Source organism: Saimiri boliviensis, chromosome 1 (genome assembly GCF_048565385.1).
Source record: "Saimiri boliviensis isolate mSaiBol1 chromosome 1, mSaiBol1.pri, whole genome shotgun sequence".
Lineage (NCBI taxonomy): Eukaryota > Metazoa > Chordata > Mammalia > Primates > Cebidae > Saimiri > Saimiri boliviensis.
Window position 1 is genome coordinate 170,319,760 of NC_133449.1, and position 17,933 is coordinate 170,337,692.

Consider the following 17,933-nt stretch of genomic DNA (forward strand, 5'->3'; position numbering starts at 1 on the left):
CCCGCTTCTCAACCGTCACGGTTCCGAGCGGCTCGCTTTGCCACCTGAGGTCCCCAGCCTCCGCGTGCCAACGCCAAGGACGTCCCCCACGGAAGGCTGGGCCCACATCCCCATGCCCTTGCCGCACGTCACCTCCACGCTGGCCAGGAATACGCCTCCTCCCTGCACTTCCTCTCGGAAGCGCAGTCTTTCCGGCCGGGCTCCCCTCTAATTGGCCGGCTCAGAACTTCCTCGGGGACTCGGCCACTCGGGAGCAACGTGGCGGCTTCTCTAGCCGTTGTCCTGAGGTTCGGCCTCGCCCTTTCGGCTGCGAGCTCTTTATGGTGCCGGCAGCGACATGTGGCGCCTCCCGGGACTCCTGAGCTTAGGTAAGGGGCGTCCGAGCAGCGAGCACCACTCGGGGCCGAGGAGATGGAACTGAAGTGGGGGCAGGCCGGAGGAAACAGCCGGAGCGCTTGGGGGCGGGGTTAGACTAAGAAAGGCGGGGCCTGAAAGGGGGCGGGGAAGTCAAGGGCTGTTGGAATTCGAGATGTGGGTGGGCCTAGCGAGAAGAGGGTGGAGTCCAAGGAGATGGGTGGGACTATTGGGAGGGGGAGGAGACCAATGGCAGGAGATGGTGAACTGAAGGAATTACAGACCATTAGGGGCCAATGGAGTAGGCATAGCCAATGAAGAGAGGAGAGGTTTAGAGACAAAGCGCCCCCAACATTATTGAGAGTATGTGTATAAACGTCTAGTCATCTTACAACAGGAGAGCAGCACAGGCGGCCACAGGAGAGCAGCAGAATCACATGGAAGCTTTTTTAAAAAGTGGTTGCTTTACCCTGAGAAATGTTAGTTTATTGGTTCTGGGGTTCTAGAACTAATTGGTTCTGGTGCTAGAATTTGTAGTTGACAAAAGATTCTCATGTGTATCCGTGTTTAAAAACCTCTGCTGAGGCAGATGACAGTGATTCCTGGGTTTTTGTTGAGGTATCTGAGTTTTGGTGGTTCTTTGCAGCTCTTCCCCGTACGCTGGGACCTAGCCTCTGGAGGGTGACTCCCAAGTTCACCAGCCCAGATGGGCCTCAGACTACCTCCTCCACCTTGCTGGTTCCTGTGCCTAACCTTGACAGGTAAGATACTGCCGTATTGCCACTCATTTCCTCCCCTGGTGTTCCTTCGGTCCTACTTTGTAGAGAATTTGACAGCCTCTTCTTGCATCATCTAGGTCGGGTCCCCAAGGCCCAGGTAGGAGCAGGGGGCCAAAGTCCCATGGATGGAAGGATGCCTTCCAGTGGATGTCTGCCCGTGTCTCCCCGAACACCCTACGGGATGCCATATCATGGGTAAGGTATCCCCAGCCCTGTCCTTGACCTTCAATGTAGATGAGAATGATCCTCTGTAGATGTATAGTCTTAACCTGAAAACAAGGGCTAGGGAATCACTGTGTTCATTTAACAAGTAACCCATAGCATTGGAGCATATTCAAGGAGATACTGCCATTTCCCCCTACCCCGCCATGTATATTTTCCTCATTTCATTCAGTAAACATTTATTTTACACCTTCTCTGGGTCAGGCATTTTTGCTAGGTACTAGGGACATGGCAGAGAAAAAGGTAGATATATTCTTGCTTTCATGGATCTTACAATAAATAATAATACATAGCATTATTTATAAATGTAAAGTATTATACATTGCATTATCTTGTGTAATCCTTACAAAAATCTTACAAAGGAAATATCACCTTCATTTTACAGATGAGGAAACTCAGGCTCTGAAATGTTAGGTAACATGCTTAGAGACTCACACCTATTAAGCGCAGGAGCCAGATTTAACTCTGGAGTTCATGTTCTACTGCTTAGTTCCTGTGTCTAATACAGAGCCTAGCCCATAATAATTGTTCAGTAAATATTTGTTGAATCTGATCTGTAAGGTCAGATTCTTAATAATGAACACTAAGTCTCATAGGGCAGAATCTTTTGCTTTTCAGGTAAAATTCTAGGTAAAAGTTCTCCTTATAAGGTCTTCTGAATGAAGTTGACACACATATCACTCTCATGTCTGTCACAGCTTACCCCTGCTGCTTTCATGCTGTGTACTTTGGACAAACGACTTGACCTCTATGAGCCTTAGCTTTCTCATCTGTGAATTGGTATCATCAGCACAGCTGAGCCTCTGATGTCTCCACGACAGGGTTACCTCTCTCTGGGGACCTGTGGACTAAGGTCATATCATACCCTGAAGGGATGAGCATTTTCCCATATTGCCAAAGATGGTCTGAGCTCTAAGGCTGTCCCACAGTGAGAAGTAGGAAGAGTGCCTGGATTCCAGAAGTCCTAATGCCGTCCCTGTGCTCTGACACTACTGTTCATATGAAAGGGTCTGCATACAAGCTGTCCCCAGTGCCACAGATACGTGTCTCTGTTCTTCACAATACTGGTGCCTTTTCTTCTGGCCTTAGCTCACAAATCACCTCCACAGGGAGGCTCTCCCTGACTCCTTGTCTTGTCACAACCCCTCTTACGCTCTGTGTAACTCTGATTTGTTTCCTTCTTGGCATTTAGCATCGGTAGTAGTTGTATTTATTTCTCTCTGTACTTGTGTTTTGTCTTTTTAAACACAAGATATAAACTTCACGAGGGCAGAAACTATGTCTGTCTTACTTGCTATTGTATGCAGTGCCTGTTACAACAAGTATCTTGGTCGACCTTTGTGTTTTTTTAGGAGTACATTGCACAGTCTTGGCTCACTGCAACCTCTGCCTCCCAGGTTCAAGCAATTTTCATGCTTCAGCCTCCTGAGTAGCTGGGATTACAGATGTGTGCCACCACGCCTGGCTAATTCTTGTATTTTTAGTAGAGTTTCTACTTTAGTAGAGTTTTTAACCTTCTACTTTCAACATAGAGCTTCTCCATGTTGGCCAATCTTGAACTCTTGGCCTCAAGTGATCTGCCTGCTTTGGCCTCCCAAAGTGCTGGGATTAAAGGCATGAGCCGCTGTGCCCGACCCTGGGTCAGCCTTCTTAAGCATAACACAAAGAGAGACAGGATAAACTAAGTCGCCTCTGGGATAAGAGCTAGCTCAAGTCTCCTGCAGACCATTGAGAGAAGAAACATCTTTACAAAGCTTACACCTGGAGATGTGTGTGTGTTGGGGTGATTGACTGGGGTAATGGGAGTTGGTAGAAGGAGGGGTTGTACAGACTGGAAAGAGAGCCTAACGGGAACTCTGACCTGTTGTTATATTTGCAACTAGGTGCCAGCCTACCCCATTATCTTTTTTTTTTTTTTTTTGATATGGAGTCTCACTGTCGCCCAGGCTGGAGTACAATAGTGCAATCTCTGCTCACTGCAACATCCACCTGATGGATTCAAGCGATTCTTCTGCCTCAGCCTCCTGAGTAGCTGTGATTACAGGTGCCCGCCACCACGCCTGGCTAATTTTTTGTATTTTTTCACAGAGACAAGGTTTTACAATATTGGCCAGGCTGGTCTCAAACTCCTGACCTCAGGTGATCCACCCGCCTTGGTTTCCCAGAGTGCTGAGATTACAGGTGTGAGCCACCATACCCAGCCTACCCCACTGTCTTTTTGCTGGCTTAGTTTTTGCTTATTTAGTCCCTTGGTCAGACACTTATTCAGTTTGTACTTATATCTCATCCTTACTGTATCTTAGCACACTGTGCTGTACTTGGGCACCAGAGATACATTGGTGAGTAAAACATACTCGGTCCCTGCCCATGTTGTGCTTATAGACTAACAGAAGAGACAGACCTTAGATAAATAATTCTAGAGATGATTGTTTAAATGCCCATGTGGTCAGGGCTCCCGAGAAGTTCGGGTGCTGTGAAAGTTTGTAGCAGAGGAGATGCCCCCCGCTGGATTTCCTGAGGAAGTGATGTTTGAGTGTAAGGCTGAGTCTGACGGAGTTGACTGGTGAACGACCGTGTCCTTAATGTCGCTGTCTCTCCCAGGGCACTCTGGCCGTGCTGGCCCTGCAGCTGGCAAGGCAGATCCACTTCCATGCATCCCTGCCGGCAGGACCTCGCCGGGTGGAACAGTGCTCCTGGCACAGTCCTCTGGGCCGTTTCCTCTCATCTCCCCTGTGGCACCCATGCTCCTGTGAGTTCTCAGTCCTGGGGATAGGAGGGCTGGCCTGGGAGTCTCTCTGGGTCAGGAAGCATCTCTGGACACACCTCAGGAAAAGAGCTGTCAGCAGCTCCTTGCCTTTCCTATCTGAAGTCAGAGGAAGAGGAATTGGCGAAGTTCTATCCACCCAGGGTGTGGGCCACACCTGCCCCTCAGTGTCTTTCCATTTCCTCCCATCACCTCCAGCTGAGGGAGCCCCACAGGTCCAGACCACTTTCGATTCTGGGTGTGGTTTCCTGTCCCACATTCAACCGGTTAGGTTATTCTCTGGTCAGTCACTCAGTCATTCAGGAATAAATGAATCTTTATTGAGCACCTATTCTGTGCCATGGTACCGAGGCAACATAGCCTAGTAGTGGAGGCTCTAGAGTCAGATTATAAAGGTTCAAGTCCCAAAACTGCTGCATACTAGTATTTTTTTTTTTTTTTTTTTTTTTTTTTTGAGACAGAGTCTCACTCTGTCACCCAAACTGGAGAACAGTGGCACAATCCCGGCTCACTGCAACCTCCGCCTCCCAGGTTCAAGTGACTGTCCTGCCTTACCCCCTCGAGTAGCTGGAACTACAGGTGTCTGCCACCATCCCCAGCTAATTTTATGTTTTTAGTAGAGACAGGATTTCGCCATGTTGGCCAAGCTGGTCTCGAACTCCTGACCTCAGTTTGAGATCCACCCACCTTGGCCTCCCAAAGTGCTGGGATTATAGGTGTGAGCCACTGTGCCAGGCTGTACACTTATGTCTTATGTCCCTGAACAAGTCACTTTTTTTTTTTCTTTTTCTTTTTTGAGACGGAGTTTCGCTCTTGTTACCCAGGCTGGAGTGCAATGGCATGATCTCGGCTCACCGCAACCTCCGCCTCCTGGGTTCAAGCAATTCTCCTGCCTCAGCCTCCTCAGTAGCTGGGATTACAGGCACGCGCCACCATGCCCAGCTAATTTTTTGTATTTTTAGTAGAGACGGGGTTTCACTTTGTTGACCAGGATGGTCTCGATCTCTTGACCTCGTGATCCACCCGCTTCGGCCTCCCAAAGTGCTGGGATTACAGGCTTGAGCCACCGCGCCCGGCGCACAAGTCACTTTTAATTTCCTTCTGCCTTAGTTTCTTCATCTATAAAATGGGGTAATAATAAAGCCTACCCCATAGGTTTACTGAGAGGACTAAATGAGTTAATCCATATCAAGGACTTAGGGCAGTGCCTGGCACATAGTAAATGCATAGTAATTATTAGTTTAAGCATTAGTTCTTGTCTTTATTATGATGATAATAATTAGCAATATTACTATCAAAGAAAGTGCTAGGTACTAGGGCTACAACAGTGAGTAAGGTAGATGCCTCCCTGCCACTGAAGAATTCAAGCAGAGGAGTGATTGATGCTTAGGGTGGGAGATCAGCACAAATACAGACCCCTCTAGACTCCTGTGGAAGGATGCCAAGGAAACAGAGATGGAGGAGTATGAAGGAAGTGTTACAGGAGTTTCCAGAATCTTCCTATGGCCTCTAAAACCTCAGGGAGGACTCAGTCAAGCCCGAGCAGTCTACACTGATCCTTTTCTGACCTGACCACGTGTTTTTTTTTTGTTTTCTTCTTTGAGACAGAGTGTTGCTCTGTCACCTGGACTGGAGTGCAGTGGCACAATCTTGGCTCACTGCAACCTCCACCTCCTGGGTTCAAGCAATTCTCCTGCCTCAGCCTCCCAAGTAGCTGGGATTACAGGCGCATGCCACTGCACCCCACTAATTTTTGTATTTTTAGTACAGATGGTGTTTCACCGTGTTGGCCAGGCTGGTCTTGAACTCCTGACTTCAGGTGATCCATGCACCTCAGCCTCCCAAAGTGCTGGGATTACAGGTGTGAGCCAGCGCACCCGGCTCTGACCTGACCACTCTTGCTGGCTCTTTGCAGCACTGCGGCAGCACGTCCTCCCCAGCCCTGATGGCCCAGCTCCCAGGCACACTGGCCTCAGAGAACCCAGGCTTGGCCAGGAAGAAGCCTCAGCTCAGCCCCAGAACTTCTCCTCACACAACTCCTCGAGAGCAGCTCGTCCTCAGGACCCCTTCTCTGAGGAAGGTACGTCCCTGCCTCATGGAATCGGCAGAAGGCAGAGATGGGTGGTGGTGGGGAGCTGGGCAGATGGACGTTGGTTGATGCATATTCCCATAGAAGGGAATTGGCACTCCTGTGAGGTCCCATGCCTTGTGAGGTGATTGAAGGTTATTTCAATTCCTGGCAAGGGTGCTGGATGGAAAGCCTGGGTAGGCTGGAAGAGTTGGAGAAAAGAACTACAACTTTCTCCTTTGCCCTGGCTGGGTGTCGGCCTTTCCCTTGCAGGTCCCAGTGATTTTGGCTTCCTGCATGCCAGTAGCAGCATCAAGTCCAAGGCAAAACCAGCCCAGCCTCAGCATGCTGGTGAACAGGTATTATCTAGATTTGGCCACCTGGATCCCCATAACATTCTCTTGGGCAGGTGGCAATCCCAGTTGAACCATCCCTTGCTGAGTCTTTATGTTTCTTCCCCAGGAACAAGATAAATCAAAAACTCTTTCCCTCGAGGAGGCTGTGACTTCCATTCAGCAGCTCTTTCAGCTCAGTGTTTCCATCGCTTTCAACTTCCTGGGTAACCAAATGGACCCTGCATCAAGGCAGGAGGGTGGGAAAATGAAAAGGGTATGGGGTGGGTCAGATAGAGTCAGGATAGAGAGTGGCTTAAACAAGAGAGATTTTATTTTCTCCCAGGTAGGTAGACCAAATCTGGCATGGTGGCTCAGTGATGGCAGGGACCCATTCTTATGCAAATGTGTCCTGGCCTTCTTAAAACTGGCTCCCATCTTGAGGCAGAGTTTGGCAATTCCAGCTACTACCCTCCTGTCCATATTCTAGCCAGCTAGGAGGGGCAAAGTGGGGAAGCTAAAGGATCACTTCTTCCCTTTAATCTAGACGTTGCACAAATCTTTATCCGGAATGTAGGCACATGGCCACACCTCACCACAGAGGATCCTGCCAAGTTACTATGTACGAAGGAGAAAATAAATCTTGGCGGTCACTTAGCATTCTCTGCCACACTCAGGAAAGAACAGGCTCCTGAGTTTTGTAGCAGATTCTCAATGTGTGAACAGGAACATTTTCCCCTCATCTGAGGACTCCAAATGCCCTTTCACCATTTGTCCTGGTCTCTGCAGTGACTTGGCTCGTTTCAGGCCTTCTAATGTGGAGACTCAGACTCCCCACAGCACCTATTGAGGTCTAGTGGGCAGATAGGCGAGAGGCTGGGATTCATTCGCAACAAATTTATTGAGCATTTACCTTTTGCTAGGTCCTATTTTAGGTACTGGGGATACAGTGATTTGCAAGAAGAAGTCCTTATTCTCAGGGAGCAGAAAAACAATAATTAAGAAACAAATAAAAAGAATCTCAGATGTTGATAAATGTTATGAAGAAAATAAAACAAGGGAATGTGTTAGTGACTTGAGCAAGGAGCAGTTTTTGATTTAGAAGTCCTCTCTGAGCAGAAGACCTTTGATCTAAGACCCGTCACAAAAACAGCCACTTTTGTTTCAATCTGGAGAAAGAGCTTTCCACCTGACAGGAACAGTAAGTGCAGAAGTCCTGAGGCAGGATTGGATTTTGCTTGCTAAAGGAACAAAAGAAAGGTGAGTGTGGCTGGAGCTTTGAGATCTTGGGAAGGGTGACAGGAGATGAAGCCAGAACAGCAGGCAGGAGTCAGGTCAGGTGAGGTCTTCTGAGCCACGGTAAAGAGTATGGATTTTCGGCCGGGTGCGGTGGCTCAAGCTTGTAATCCCAGCACTTTGGGAGGCCGAGGTGGGTGGATCACGAGGTCAAGAGATCGAGACCATCCTGGTCAACATGGTGAAACCCCGTCTCTACTAAAAATACAAAACATTAGCTGGGCATGGTGGCGCGTGCCTGTAATCCCAGCTACTCCGGAGGCTGAGGCAGGAGAATTGCCTGAGCCCAGGAGGCGGAGGTTGCGGTGAGCCGAGATCGTGCCATTGCACTCCAGCCTGGGTAACAAGAGCGAAACTCCGTCTCAAAAAAAAAAAAAAAAAAAAAAGAGTATGGATTTTCTAAGCGAGACAGGAAGTCTTTGGAGGACTTTAAGCGGGAGCAGGAAAGGGGATAAGTCACATGATCTGATGTACTTTTCCAAAGATCTCTCTGGCTGCCGTGTAGACAGACATGGATTGTAGGGTTGCTAGAGGGGAAACAGGAGACCAGGTAGGTGCTGTTAGTGACAGCTAAACAAAACACGTCGGTGGCATGGTCTAGGTTAGAGAAAGGAGAGAGCAACAAGAATAGATGGATCTGGGTATATTAATGAGCCAGGTGGGAAACAGGAGGATAGTGGGATCCTTTGCACTCTTGAATCTTCTCCCCAAGGGCAGAGGGCTCTGTCAACCCGGGACAGTGAGTTTTCAGGCAGCAGGGAGGCAACTTTATTTAATTCACTGCTGGCTGACTGGAACCTGGTTTCTCCCTCATTAGCTTTATGTGATTTTGATGGGCAAAGAGTCTCTTCTCGGAATTTTCTTGCCCATCCCTTCATTCATATATTCATTTATTCAGCAAGTGCTTGGTACAGTGGCAGAACACAAAAGGAGCATAAGCCATAATCATGTTTTGCATTTGTATGGTGCCTTCACCCTAGGCAAAGTTATTTCTTCTACATTTCTTTTTCTGCTCTGCCTCCAGGATTTTACAGTCCAATTGAGGAGACAGGACTTGTACTTTCGAAACGGTTTAGAAAAAGGTTTGGTATATTAAGTAAGTGCCAAAAAAAAGTGTTTAAAGGCTGAGTGTGGGCTGAAGGTTCTAGAGCAGACACAGGATGGGACCTTTGATGGTGGAGGTGGAAAGAGATCCCAGGCAGGAGAGGCAGATGGAGCAAAGGCTTTGAGTTGAGAACTGGCTGTGCCCTGCTCCTTTCCTGTGCCCTTTTTGTTTGGGTAATGAAAAGAACATGGGCTTTGGAGTTGGATGTGCTTGCATTCAGGTCTCGATGCCGCCGTATTACCGCTCCCAATTTCTTCATGAAACGAGATTAATGGTATCACTTGTATCAGTTAGGGTTTGCTGGTTATGAACAACCTAAACCCACGCAGGCTCACTTAAGCACAAAAGGAATCTGTTGGGATCTATTGACCTGCCAAGCCTCCGAAAGGACAGGAATCGGAAGTTCCAGAGACCCAAGAGGCAGCAGCTGATTGTATCTTCAGAGTGCTTCTGTCAGAATAAACCTACAAGGACCGTTTTCTTTCCTTTTCCCAACCAGATCAAGCTTCAGATTCCTAAGGAAAAAAATCTCTGTGGTTGTGAAGAACGCAAGCACATTGGCAGCGCTAGGGGAGGAGTTGTTCCCAACGGGAAATCTGGATGCTATTACCAAGAGAAGGAGGAATGGTCTATAGTAGGGCAGAACCAACTGCTGTCTATGGCAAACCGGTGAAATATTCAGAGGATAGAAATATATGCAAAGGGCTGAGTGTAGTAGCTTATGCCTGTAATCCCAGCTACTTAGGAGGGTGAGGCAGGAGAATCGCTTGAACCCAGGAGGTGGAGGTTGCAGTGAGCCAAGATTGCACCACTGTACTTCAGCCTGGGCAAAAGAGCTGGACGCCATCTCAACAAAAAAAAAGACCAGGTGTGGTGGCTCACACATGTAATCCCAGCACTTTGGGAGGCGGAGGTGGGTGGATCACAAGGTCAGGAGTTCAAGACCAGCCTGGCCAAGATGATGAAACCCCATCTCTACTAAAAATATAAAAATTAGCCAGGCGTGGTGGCAGGCATCTGTAACCCCAGCTCCTTGGGAGGCTGAGGCAGGGAATTGCTTGATCCCAGGAGGCAGAGGTTTCAGTGAGGAGTGAGCCGAGATAGCGCTACTGCACTCCAGCCTCAGCAACAGAGCGAGACTCCGTCTCACAAAAAAGAAAGAAAGAAAGAAAGAAATATATGCAAAGTGTCTGGCACAAGAAAAGGAAAGGGAGGAGGATCGGATGAGGAGTCTGTAGGTACCTGGCTGAGGGTGCGGGGAAGTTCACTGAGGAAGCTATGAGTGTTTGTGCCCTGTGTCTTCTTATAGGGACAGAGAACATGAAGAGTGGTGACTACAAGGCAGCCTTTTCTTACTTCCAGAAAGCTGCAGCCCGCGGCTACAGCAAAGCGCAGTACAACGCAGGCTTGTGTCATGAGCATGGCAGAGGCACCCCCAGGGACATCCGCAAGGTATTCCCCTGCCCCCAAGCCCGTCTGCTGTGCTGGGCTGCTGAGAGCGATGTCTAGAAATGAGCAGTGGGCAGGGAAGGGGGAAAGTTTGGCTTCTTTTTTCCAATGGGTTGTAGCCCAGCTGCGAAAGAAAAGTAAGAAAGAAGCTCCTAACTTCCAGGAATTTAGACTCAAAAATCAGGGAGGGCAGGGATTTTGTCTTTCTTCTTTGCAAGTGTATTCTCGGCTTAGAATAGCATCTTGATGAATGGATTAATTAATTTTTTTTAAAGTAGGATAAAAACACAAAGAGGTTATATATAAGAATGTATTTCTTAAAGTTGTATGTGAAGACAAAAAAAAAAAAAGCCTGAAAGTTTCTTCAATAGAAAACTGGTTAATTACGTCTATTTGGGCCTTAAAATGATGTGCTAGATCTATATTGTCAGGCAAAGACATTCATGGTGTATCATTAAAGTTTAAAAACAGGTTATAAAGTAGTATACTATGATCTAAGTCTGTCTCTCTCTTTGCCCCCCCCCACACACGTGTGCAAATACATAGATGTCTAAAATGTATGTGTGTGAGTATGTATAACACGTGGGAAGATATTTGCAAGGCTGAACACTAACATTTTAAGCAAGAATGATCTTTAGGAGGATGAATTTCTTGGGATTTTATGTTTCTATTTTTGGTTTATATTTTTAAATTCTGGCTTATCTGAGTTTTCTGACTACTCTATAATTATATATTATTTAATTAAAATAATTTTTAAAAATTTCACTGAAACAAAAATTTGCTTACAGAGTTATCAGCTGACTGGGTGTTTCTCCCTTTGCCACAGGCGGTCCTTTATTATCAACTGGCTGCTAGCCAGGGCCACAGCCTGGCTCAGTACCGCTATGCCAGGTGCCTACTACGAGACCCAGCCCCTTCGTGGGCCCCTGAGCGGCAGAGGGCACTGTCCATGCTGAAGCAGGCTGCAGACTCAGGCTTGAGAGAGGTGAGTACCATTGGCAGGGTCTGTCCAAGGTCTCTGGGGCCTGTGGAGCCCGAAACTGACCAGGATGCCTTTTTTTCCTTCCTCCTTGACCACAGGCCCAAGCTTTCCTCGGGGTGCTTTTCACCAAGGAGCCCTACCTGGATGAGCAGAGAGCTGTGAAATATCTTTGGCTTGCAGCCAACAACGGGGTATGAGATCTCTAGTGTGCAAGCATGTTAGGGCTGAAGCCTGATAAGAGAAGGGATTTTGGAACTGGTACCGATTCTGTGCTTAGGAGATTGTTTGTTAGGAGCTTTGGGCTGGCTTTAAGCCTTAGCTCTCGCTGACTTACTGTGTGACCCTTGGATCAGGCTGTGAGAGCTGCGTGCAACTTAAAATCTGTGATGGTGGGAATATTTGCACCACAGAAATTGCTGAATGCCACAAAGCAGCACTTTTTCCCTCCTAGAGAGCCAGTTGTTCAGGGTTTACCAGCACACTACTGGGCCTGGTCACTTCTTGATTGAAACCTATTTCCTCGTCTTTAAAATCAGCATAATACAGTTTGCCTTACCTGTCCACTGTTTCACAGGGTTGTTGAGAGGATCAAAATCTAACTGAGATGACAGGTGTGAGAGTGCTGCGTAACCTGTACACATGAAAAATGCATCATTACAAGTGATGGTAACCCAGGGAAATCAGAAGACGCATCAGGTGGAGACAGTAAACAGTGAACACTGCTCAGCTTGGGGTGGGTGGGCATGTCTGGTTGTCTGAACTGGGGGCACTGGCATTCAGACAATTGAGATGTGTTCCCTGAAGCGTTAGTTCCGTGAGATGTTTATAAGTCATGAGAGGAAAAAAACGGTTAGATGGGTTGGGGAAATACTCAGTTAAACAGTTATTGTTAATGCAGGAAGTCTCAAAGCTTTATGTCACTGAGATCATCGAAAAGGCCATCTGTGGTTTGCTGTATTCCTCAAATGTATTTAACGAGCGTATCTTCTGAGTTGCATCTTGACGGACCAGGAGTCTTGGATTAAATCAAGCAATATATGCGTGTACCATGATTCCCTACATAGGGGACTGCTGCTTCCTTTGTTTTCTGGCTAACACCCTGATAGCTTCATTGAACTCCTGGGGATCAAAATGCTTTTCCTTGTCTACTCTGTTGCCCAAAGTATCTGCAGTAGCTGTCAAAAGGGGACCAATGTCACCAGTCAATATCCAGAGCTGTACCTACCTTGCCTTGAAAGAGCCCCACAGGGCCTTTCAAAGTTGGGCAGGTCTGCACATCCATATGCAGGGCAAACCTGTGGGCACGCTGGCCTGCTTTAATCAGACCAGCATGCTAGCAGGAAAAGTGCACAAAAGGATATCTGTCAAATGCTATGTGACACTGTCTTGGGACTCAGACCTAACACTTTTCCACCCCACAGGGAATTGTGTCTTCTTGGGTTTGTACTGAGCAGCGTTGCAGGGGTGGTGGTTTGGCCTTACATGTGTCCAATGCTGTGTTAGAACCTGACCTGTAGGCATAAGTCTGCCATATTTATTGGAGGGGCTTTGGCCTGTGTGTTCTAGAAGTGGGGGCAGAATGTGTAGACAACTCTTCCAGAAATTTGACCATGTTGGGTAGAAGAGAAATGGAACCACGGTTGGGAGTCAATAGTGTTTTGTTTTGTTTCTTTAAATTGGGAGAGTGAATATGATTCATATAGTGCATATAAGCACTTTTCATATAGCGTATTTAATCCTCGCAACAACCTAATAAGGTAGGTGCTTTTAGTATCCCATTTTATAGGTGAGGAAACTGAGGCACCAAGAGGTAGAGTCATGTGCCTGAGTGAACACAGCTGGGAAGTGGTAGAGCCATGACGGGAGCGCAGACAGTCTGGCTGTGCAGCTGGACACCCGGCCTCTACCTGATCCTGAGCATAGCCCTCAGTGAGAGGAGAAAGGATCCAGAGCCAGGGCAAAGAGCATAGCTTTTTAAAGGAGAAGAATTGCTTCTTTTGGTCAGCGCTTTCAGGCAGAGATTCAGGAAGGCACAGGGTTTTTGGGAAGGTGACTCTCTACCCTTACCTCTTTGCTGTTTCAGGGCAATGTAGAGCCCGACTCCCAGGTTTTCTGTAACTGGGCTGTTTCCTAGAGCCTTCCTTCTGCATGCTTTCAGCCAGCCTGTGCAAGAGAAGCCTCCACACTGCCCTGGCTGGAATCTGCCCAGGTGGAGGGATCCCCTTCTCCTTTGTGTTGAGTGGGCTCTGAGCCTCTGGCATTTCCTAGTTGAGATCCCTTGCTATGGGGCGGGCCAGGGCTCGGCCTTGACCCTGCGTGGATGAAGTCCCAGCATGCCTGACCTGACTTTCCTCCTGCCTTAGTATTTCAGTTCCTCAGTCGTGCGTGTGTGTATCTGTTTGTCTGTCCCTTTTCTCCCGTAGGACTCACAGAGCAGGTACCACTTGGGAATTTGCTACGAGAGAGGCCTTGGTGTGCAGAGGAATCTGGGAGAGGCCTTGAGATGTTACCAGCAGTCAGCGGCTCTGGGAAACGAGGCCGCCCAGGAGAGGCTGCAAGCCCTCTTTTCCATGGAGGCTGCAGGTACAGACCCAAGTCCAGGCCAACAGGTCCCTTCCCTAAGCTCAGTACCCTGTGACAGAATAGTATGTGGCAATAGTCTCTGGTCTCCTTGCCATTTCCAACCCCGGTGGTGGCTAAGAGCACAGCTTTTGGAGTCAAACAAACCTGAGTTGGTTTTTTTTTTTTTTTTGAAACAGAGTTTTACTCTGGTTGCCCAGGCTGGAGTGCAATGGTGCGATCTCTGCTCACTGCAACGTCTACCTCCCAGGTTCAAGCAATTCTCCTGGCCCAGTCTCTGGAGTAGCTGGGATTACAGGCTCCCACCACAATGCTCAGCTAATTTTTTGTATTTTTAATAGAGACAGTATTTTGCCATGTTGGCCAGACTGGTCTCAAACTCCTGACCTCAGGTGATCCACCCGCCTCAGCCTCCCAAAGTGCTGAGATTACAGATATGAGCCACCACTACCAGCCATACCTGAGTTTTAACCCCCACTGTCACTGAACTTAGACTCCATGGCTTTGTGCCTCAGTTTCTTCACCTCTAAAAATAAAGGCAGTGGTAAAACCTAACTCATTAGGTTGTCATAAGGATTAAATGAGATGACTGTAAGGGGCTTAGCACAGCCAGACAGCACAGTAGGTACTGAACAAATGGTAGCTGCTCTGATGCTTTTGTAGGAGAGACAATATCCCAAGGTTGTCTGAGTTACTCTTCTAGGGCTCTGAGAGCCCTGCTCACTCATGAGTCACTGGGGTTGGGAGTTAACAATGCCTGGGGAACCAAGCCTTTGAAGAAGTCCTGGCTGCAAAGTAGGAGTCCAGGAATATACAGCATGAGTAATGGCTGCTCTCACCTCTTCTTACAGCCCCGGGGCCCAGCGACCTGACAGTTACAGGACTGAAGTCTTTCTCCAGCCCCTCCCTCTGCAGCCTGAACACCCTGCTGGCAGGAACCTCACGCCTACCACATGCCTCAAGCGCAGGGAACCTTGACCTTCTCTGCAGAAGTCGGCATTTCAGAGCCAGCCCGGAAGCCCCCAGCAGGGCTGTCCCCCCACACCCCTGCCCACTGGAAAGGAGCGTCGTCAGACTAGGTTTTGGCTAAGGTGAGATAAAACATAGTCACTGGTGCCTCTTAGGGGCCAGAGGGGGCGGGAGGTTGGATAACAAAAACAGAGCGTCAGCAATCCTTTCCAGGTAGAAATTCCAGCTGGAGTTCAGGTTCTCAAGCAATTTCACGTACATGGCTAGTACGTAACTGATCGTTCCCCCCATTTGGTAGCCTCACAGATGAGCCTGGGATGCGTTCACAGTCATTTCGGTCTGTGCACCAAAGGATGCATTCAGTGACCTATGAAGAACCCTACTGGAGGGTCAACAGACCCTGGTGCTCACCTTAGCCTTTGTGTTTGAGCAAGTCACTCACCTTCTCCCTTGCTGTGCCTCAGTTTTCTCACACTTAAACCAGTACCACTCTTTGCCAATGTTTGATGTGTGTACCCCTGGTTCACAAGAAGATTTTAGGTGGCACTCAAATTAATATTTTCTATTTCAGTAGTTCTATATTTAACATATAATATAAAAGTATGACTAGCATATTGACCTGCAGCTTGACAGATGTTCTGTCTAGAATAAAGCTAACTTTTGAAAAAAGTGAATCAGGGCCAGGCGAGGTGGCTCACGCCTATGTTCGCAGCACTTTGGGAGGCCGAGGCAGGCGGGACACCTGAAGTCGGGGGTTCAAGATGAGCCTGACCAACATGAAGAAACCCTGTCTCTACTAAAAATACAAAATTAGCTAGGTGTTATGGCACATGCCTGTAGTCCCAGCTACTTGGGAAGCTGAGGCAGGAGAATCGCTTGAACCCAGGAGGCAGAGGTTGCAGTGAGCCGAGATTGTGCCATTGCACTTGCAATGAGAGCGAAACTTCATCTCCAAAAAAAAAAAAAAACTGAATCAGTTTAAAGAAAAACATAGCATAAAAGGGAGCACAGATCCAGAGAGGTGGCAAAAATCATAGGAGTGGGCCGGGCGCGGTGACTCAAGCCTGTAATCCCAGCACTTTGGGAGGCCGAGGCGGGTGGATCACGAGGTTGAGAGATGAGACCATCCTGGTCAACATAGTGAAACCCCGTCTCTACTAAAAATACAAAAAACTAGCTGGGCGTGGTGGCGCGTGCCTGTAATCCCAGCTACTCAGGAGGCTGAGGCAGGAGAATTGCCTGAACCCGGGAGGCAGAGGTTGCAGTGAGCCGAGATCGCGCCATTGCACTCCAGCCTGGGTAACAAGAGCGAAACTCCGTCTCAAAAAAAAAAAAAGAAAAAGAAAAAAAAAAAATCATAGGAGTGGTTCTGTGAGTGGCTGACACATAGGAAACACTAAATCAGGCCATCCTCGAGACTAGCTCCACCATTCACCTCTATTCATCCCCTATGAGCTCATAATTGTTTTCATTTCACCTTTGATTTGGAAGGAAGAAGTTTCTTGCCCAAATGCCTGGATGTGTCTGCTTGACTTTCAGAACTTCTCACCTCAGCCCTAAAGATGGAGCCTGTGGGTTCTCAGATATATATCACAATTTGAGTCCCGAAGAAGAGGCCAGTTACCCACCCACCTTCCCCCAAACCCTATGCACCTGCGCCAGCACAGTCAAGAAGAGGAGGGTGCGTAGACCCAGGTCTGACTCTGCCACTTGCTTGGCCATTGCCACCTTGAAGCAGTTACCTGACTCCCTGGATTGCTTCCTCAGTTGTAGACCAAAGGCAATGGTGTCTGCCCTCCTGCCTTATAAGACAAATGCAAGGGCATTTCACCACAGAGAAGACCTTGGTACTCACTTTGGCCCTGGAGGCGGTGATGCCCATGGGTGCGTGGCTTTATGGGTCGCCAAGCCAGGATGAGGTTACCTGGGCCTCCTGACTCCAGGGTTCTTGTCCATCAGTTCACACTGCAGTTTTATGTGAAAGCATTATTACTGTCCTACCCATGGGAGAGTAAATGTAGATGGAGTGCTAGGAGTCTTAGAGCTGGAGAGTATAGATTTTGAGGTCCCCGTTTGGGAAATGTGTGCCAGAAATGTCTGGGTGTTTAATAAAACAGATATTGGAATATCTCATCACTCTTGCCCTGAGTATGTTGGGGAGAGCCAGGGAGATGGGCAGGGGGAGCTGAAAGCTGAGGCTCTGTCCTCATTTCTAAACTCTCCATTAACCAATTTAAAGGATCTTAAAAGCTTCTCTGAGAGAGACTTAGGAAAAAAAAAGATTTCTGAGTCAACGCTAATGAGTCCAATTACTGAATTTGTGAATAGCTGTTCCCTGGCTTCTGGATGTTAGCCCAAGTTGAATAACATAGATGTGGTTGAGGGTGGGGGCTGGGAGGGATAGAGGGCCCACCCACCACAATCCTGTGACTGAGTGGGAAAGAGCAGCTGGCTTGGTCAGTTCAAAGGGGAGAAGATTTGAGGGGGGATAGTTGTCCACGTTTCCCTCCCTGCTTCCCATCGCACCTCTCTCAACTTCTAAGTGGTCGTGTCACACTTTTCTAGCACCTCCCTTTTGCCCGGGGAACCCAGGCGTCCTCTAGCTCCAGCTCCTCGCCTGCTCCCTGCCTCCTTTTCAGGGCTGCCCTGCACACTGGCTCACCGCCATTGAACCCTGCACATGGCTGCCTTCCACAGATGGCACTCCTTGGGAGCAGGGACCTTGTCTTTGTATTCCAGGGTCCTCAGCACTGAGTACAAGAACCCCGTGCAGGGTAGGAAACCTGAGGTGTCAAGCTCAGGGTTTTAAGCTGTGCAGTGCGCTAAGCTGTCTGCCAAAAAAGCAAACAAACAAAGGTTTCTGTGAGTTAACGCTGCACCAGACGTCCCCTTTTTATAGATTGACAATACACATCAGCATATTCGAGGTTCCAAGAAGTCCTCCAGTAAAGAACTTGGTTAACCCAGTGTTTTCCCTCACTGAGTTGAGCCCAGAGCCTGTTTCCCTACAGATTGCCTTTGAGCCTTCCTGGA

General features: G+C 48.3%; 1 protein-coding gene across 4 annotated transcripts; it reads left to right on the plus strand.

The window, feature by feature from the left end:
- The first annotated feature begins 181 nt into the window (after positions 1-181).
- DELE1 (DAP3 binding cell death enhancer 1) lies at positions 182-17,033 on the plus strand. Of its 4 annotated transcripts, none has more exons than XM_010338319.3 (14): positions 182-368; positions 1,001-1,115; positions 1,211-1,328; positions 3,957-4,104; positions 6,035-6,199; positions 6,461-6,546; positions 6,650-6,746; positions 8,840-8,911; positions 10,230-10,372; positions 11,196-11,354; positions 11,450-11,542; positions 13,775-13,934; positions 14,783-15,022; positions 16,392-17,033. In XM_010338319.3, exons 1-13 carry the CDS (start codon positions 338-340, stop codon positions 15,019-15,021), a joined length of 1,626 nt encoding a protein of 541 aa, XP_010336621.1. In that variant the 5' UTR covers positions 182-337; the 3' UTR covers position 15,022; positions 16,392-17,033. The 4 variants fall into 4 exon arrangements, with proteins under 4 accessions (XP_010336621.1, XP_010336626.1, XP_010336630.1 ...); XM_010338324.3 differs by having other exon boundaries at positions 16,396-17,033; XM_010338328.3 differs by having other exon boundaries at positions 16,440-17,033.
- The last annotated feature ends 900 nt before the right edge of the window (positions 17,034-17,933 follow it).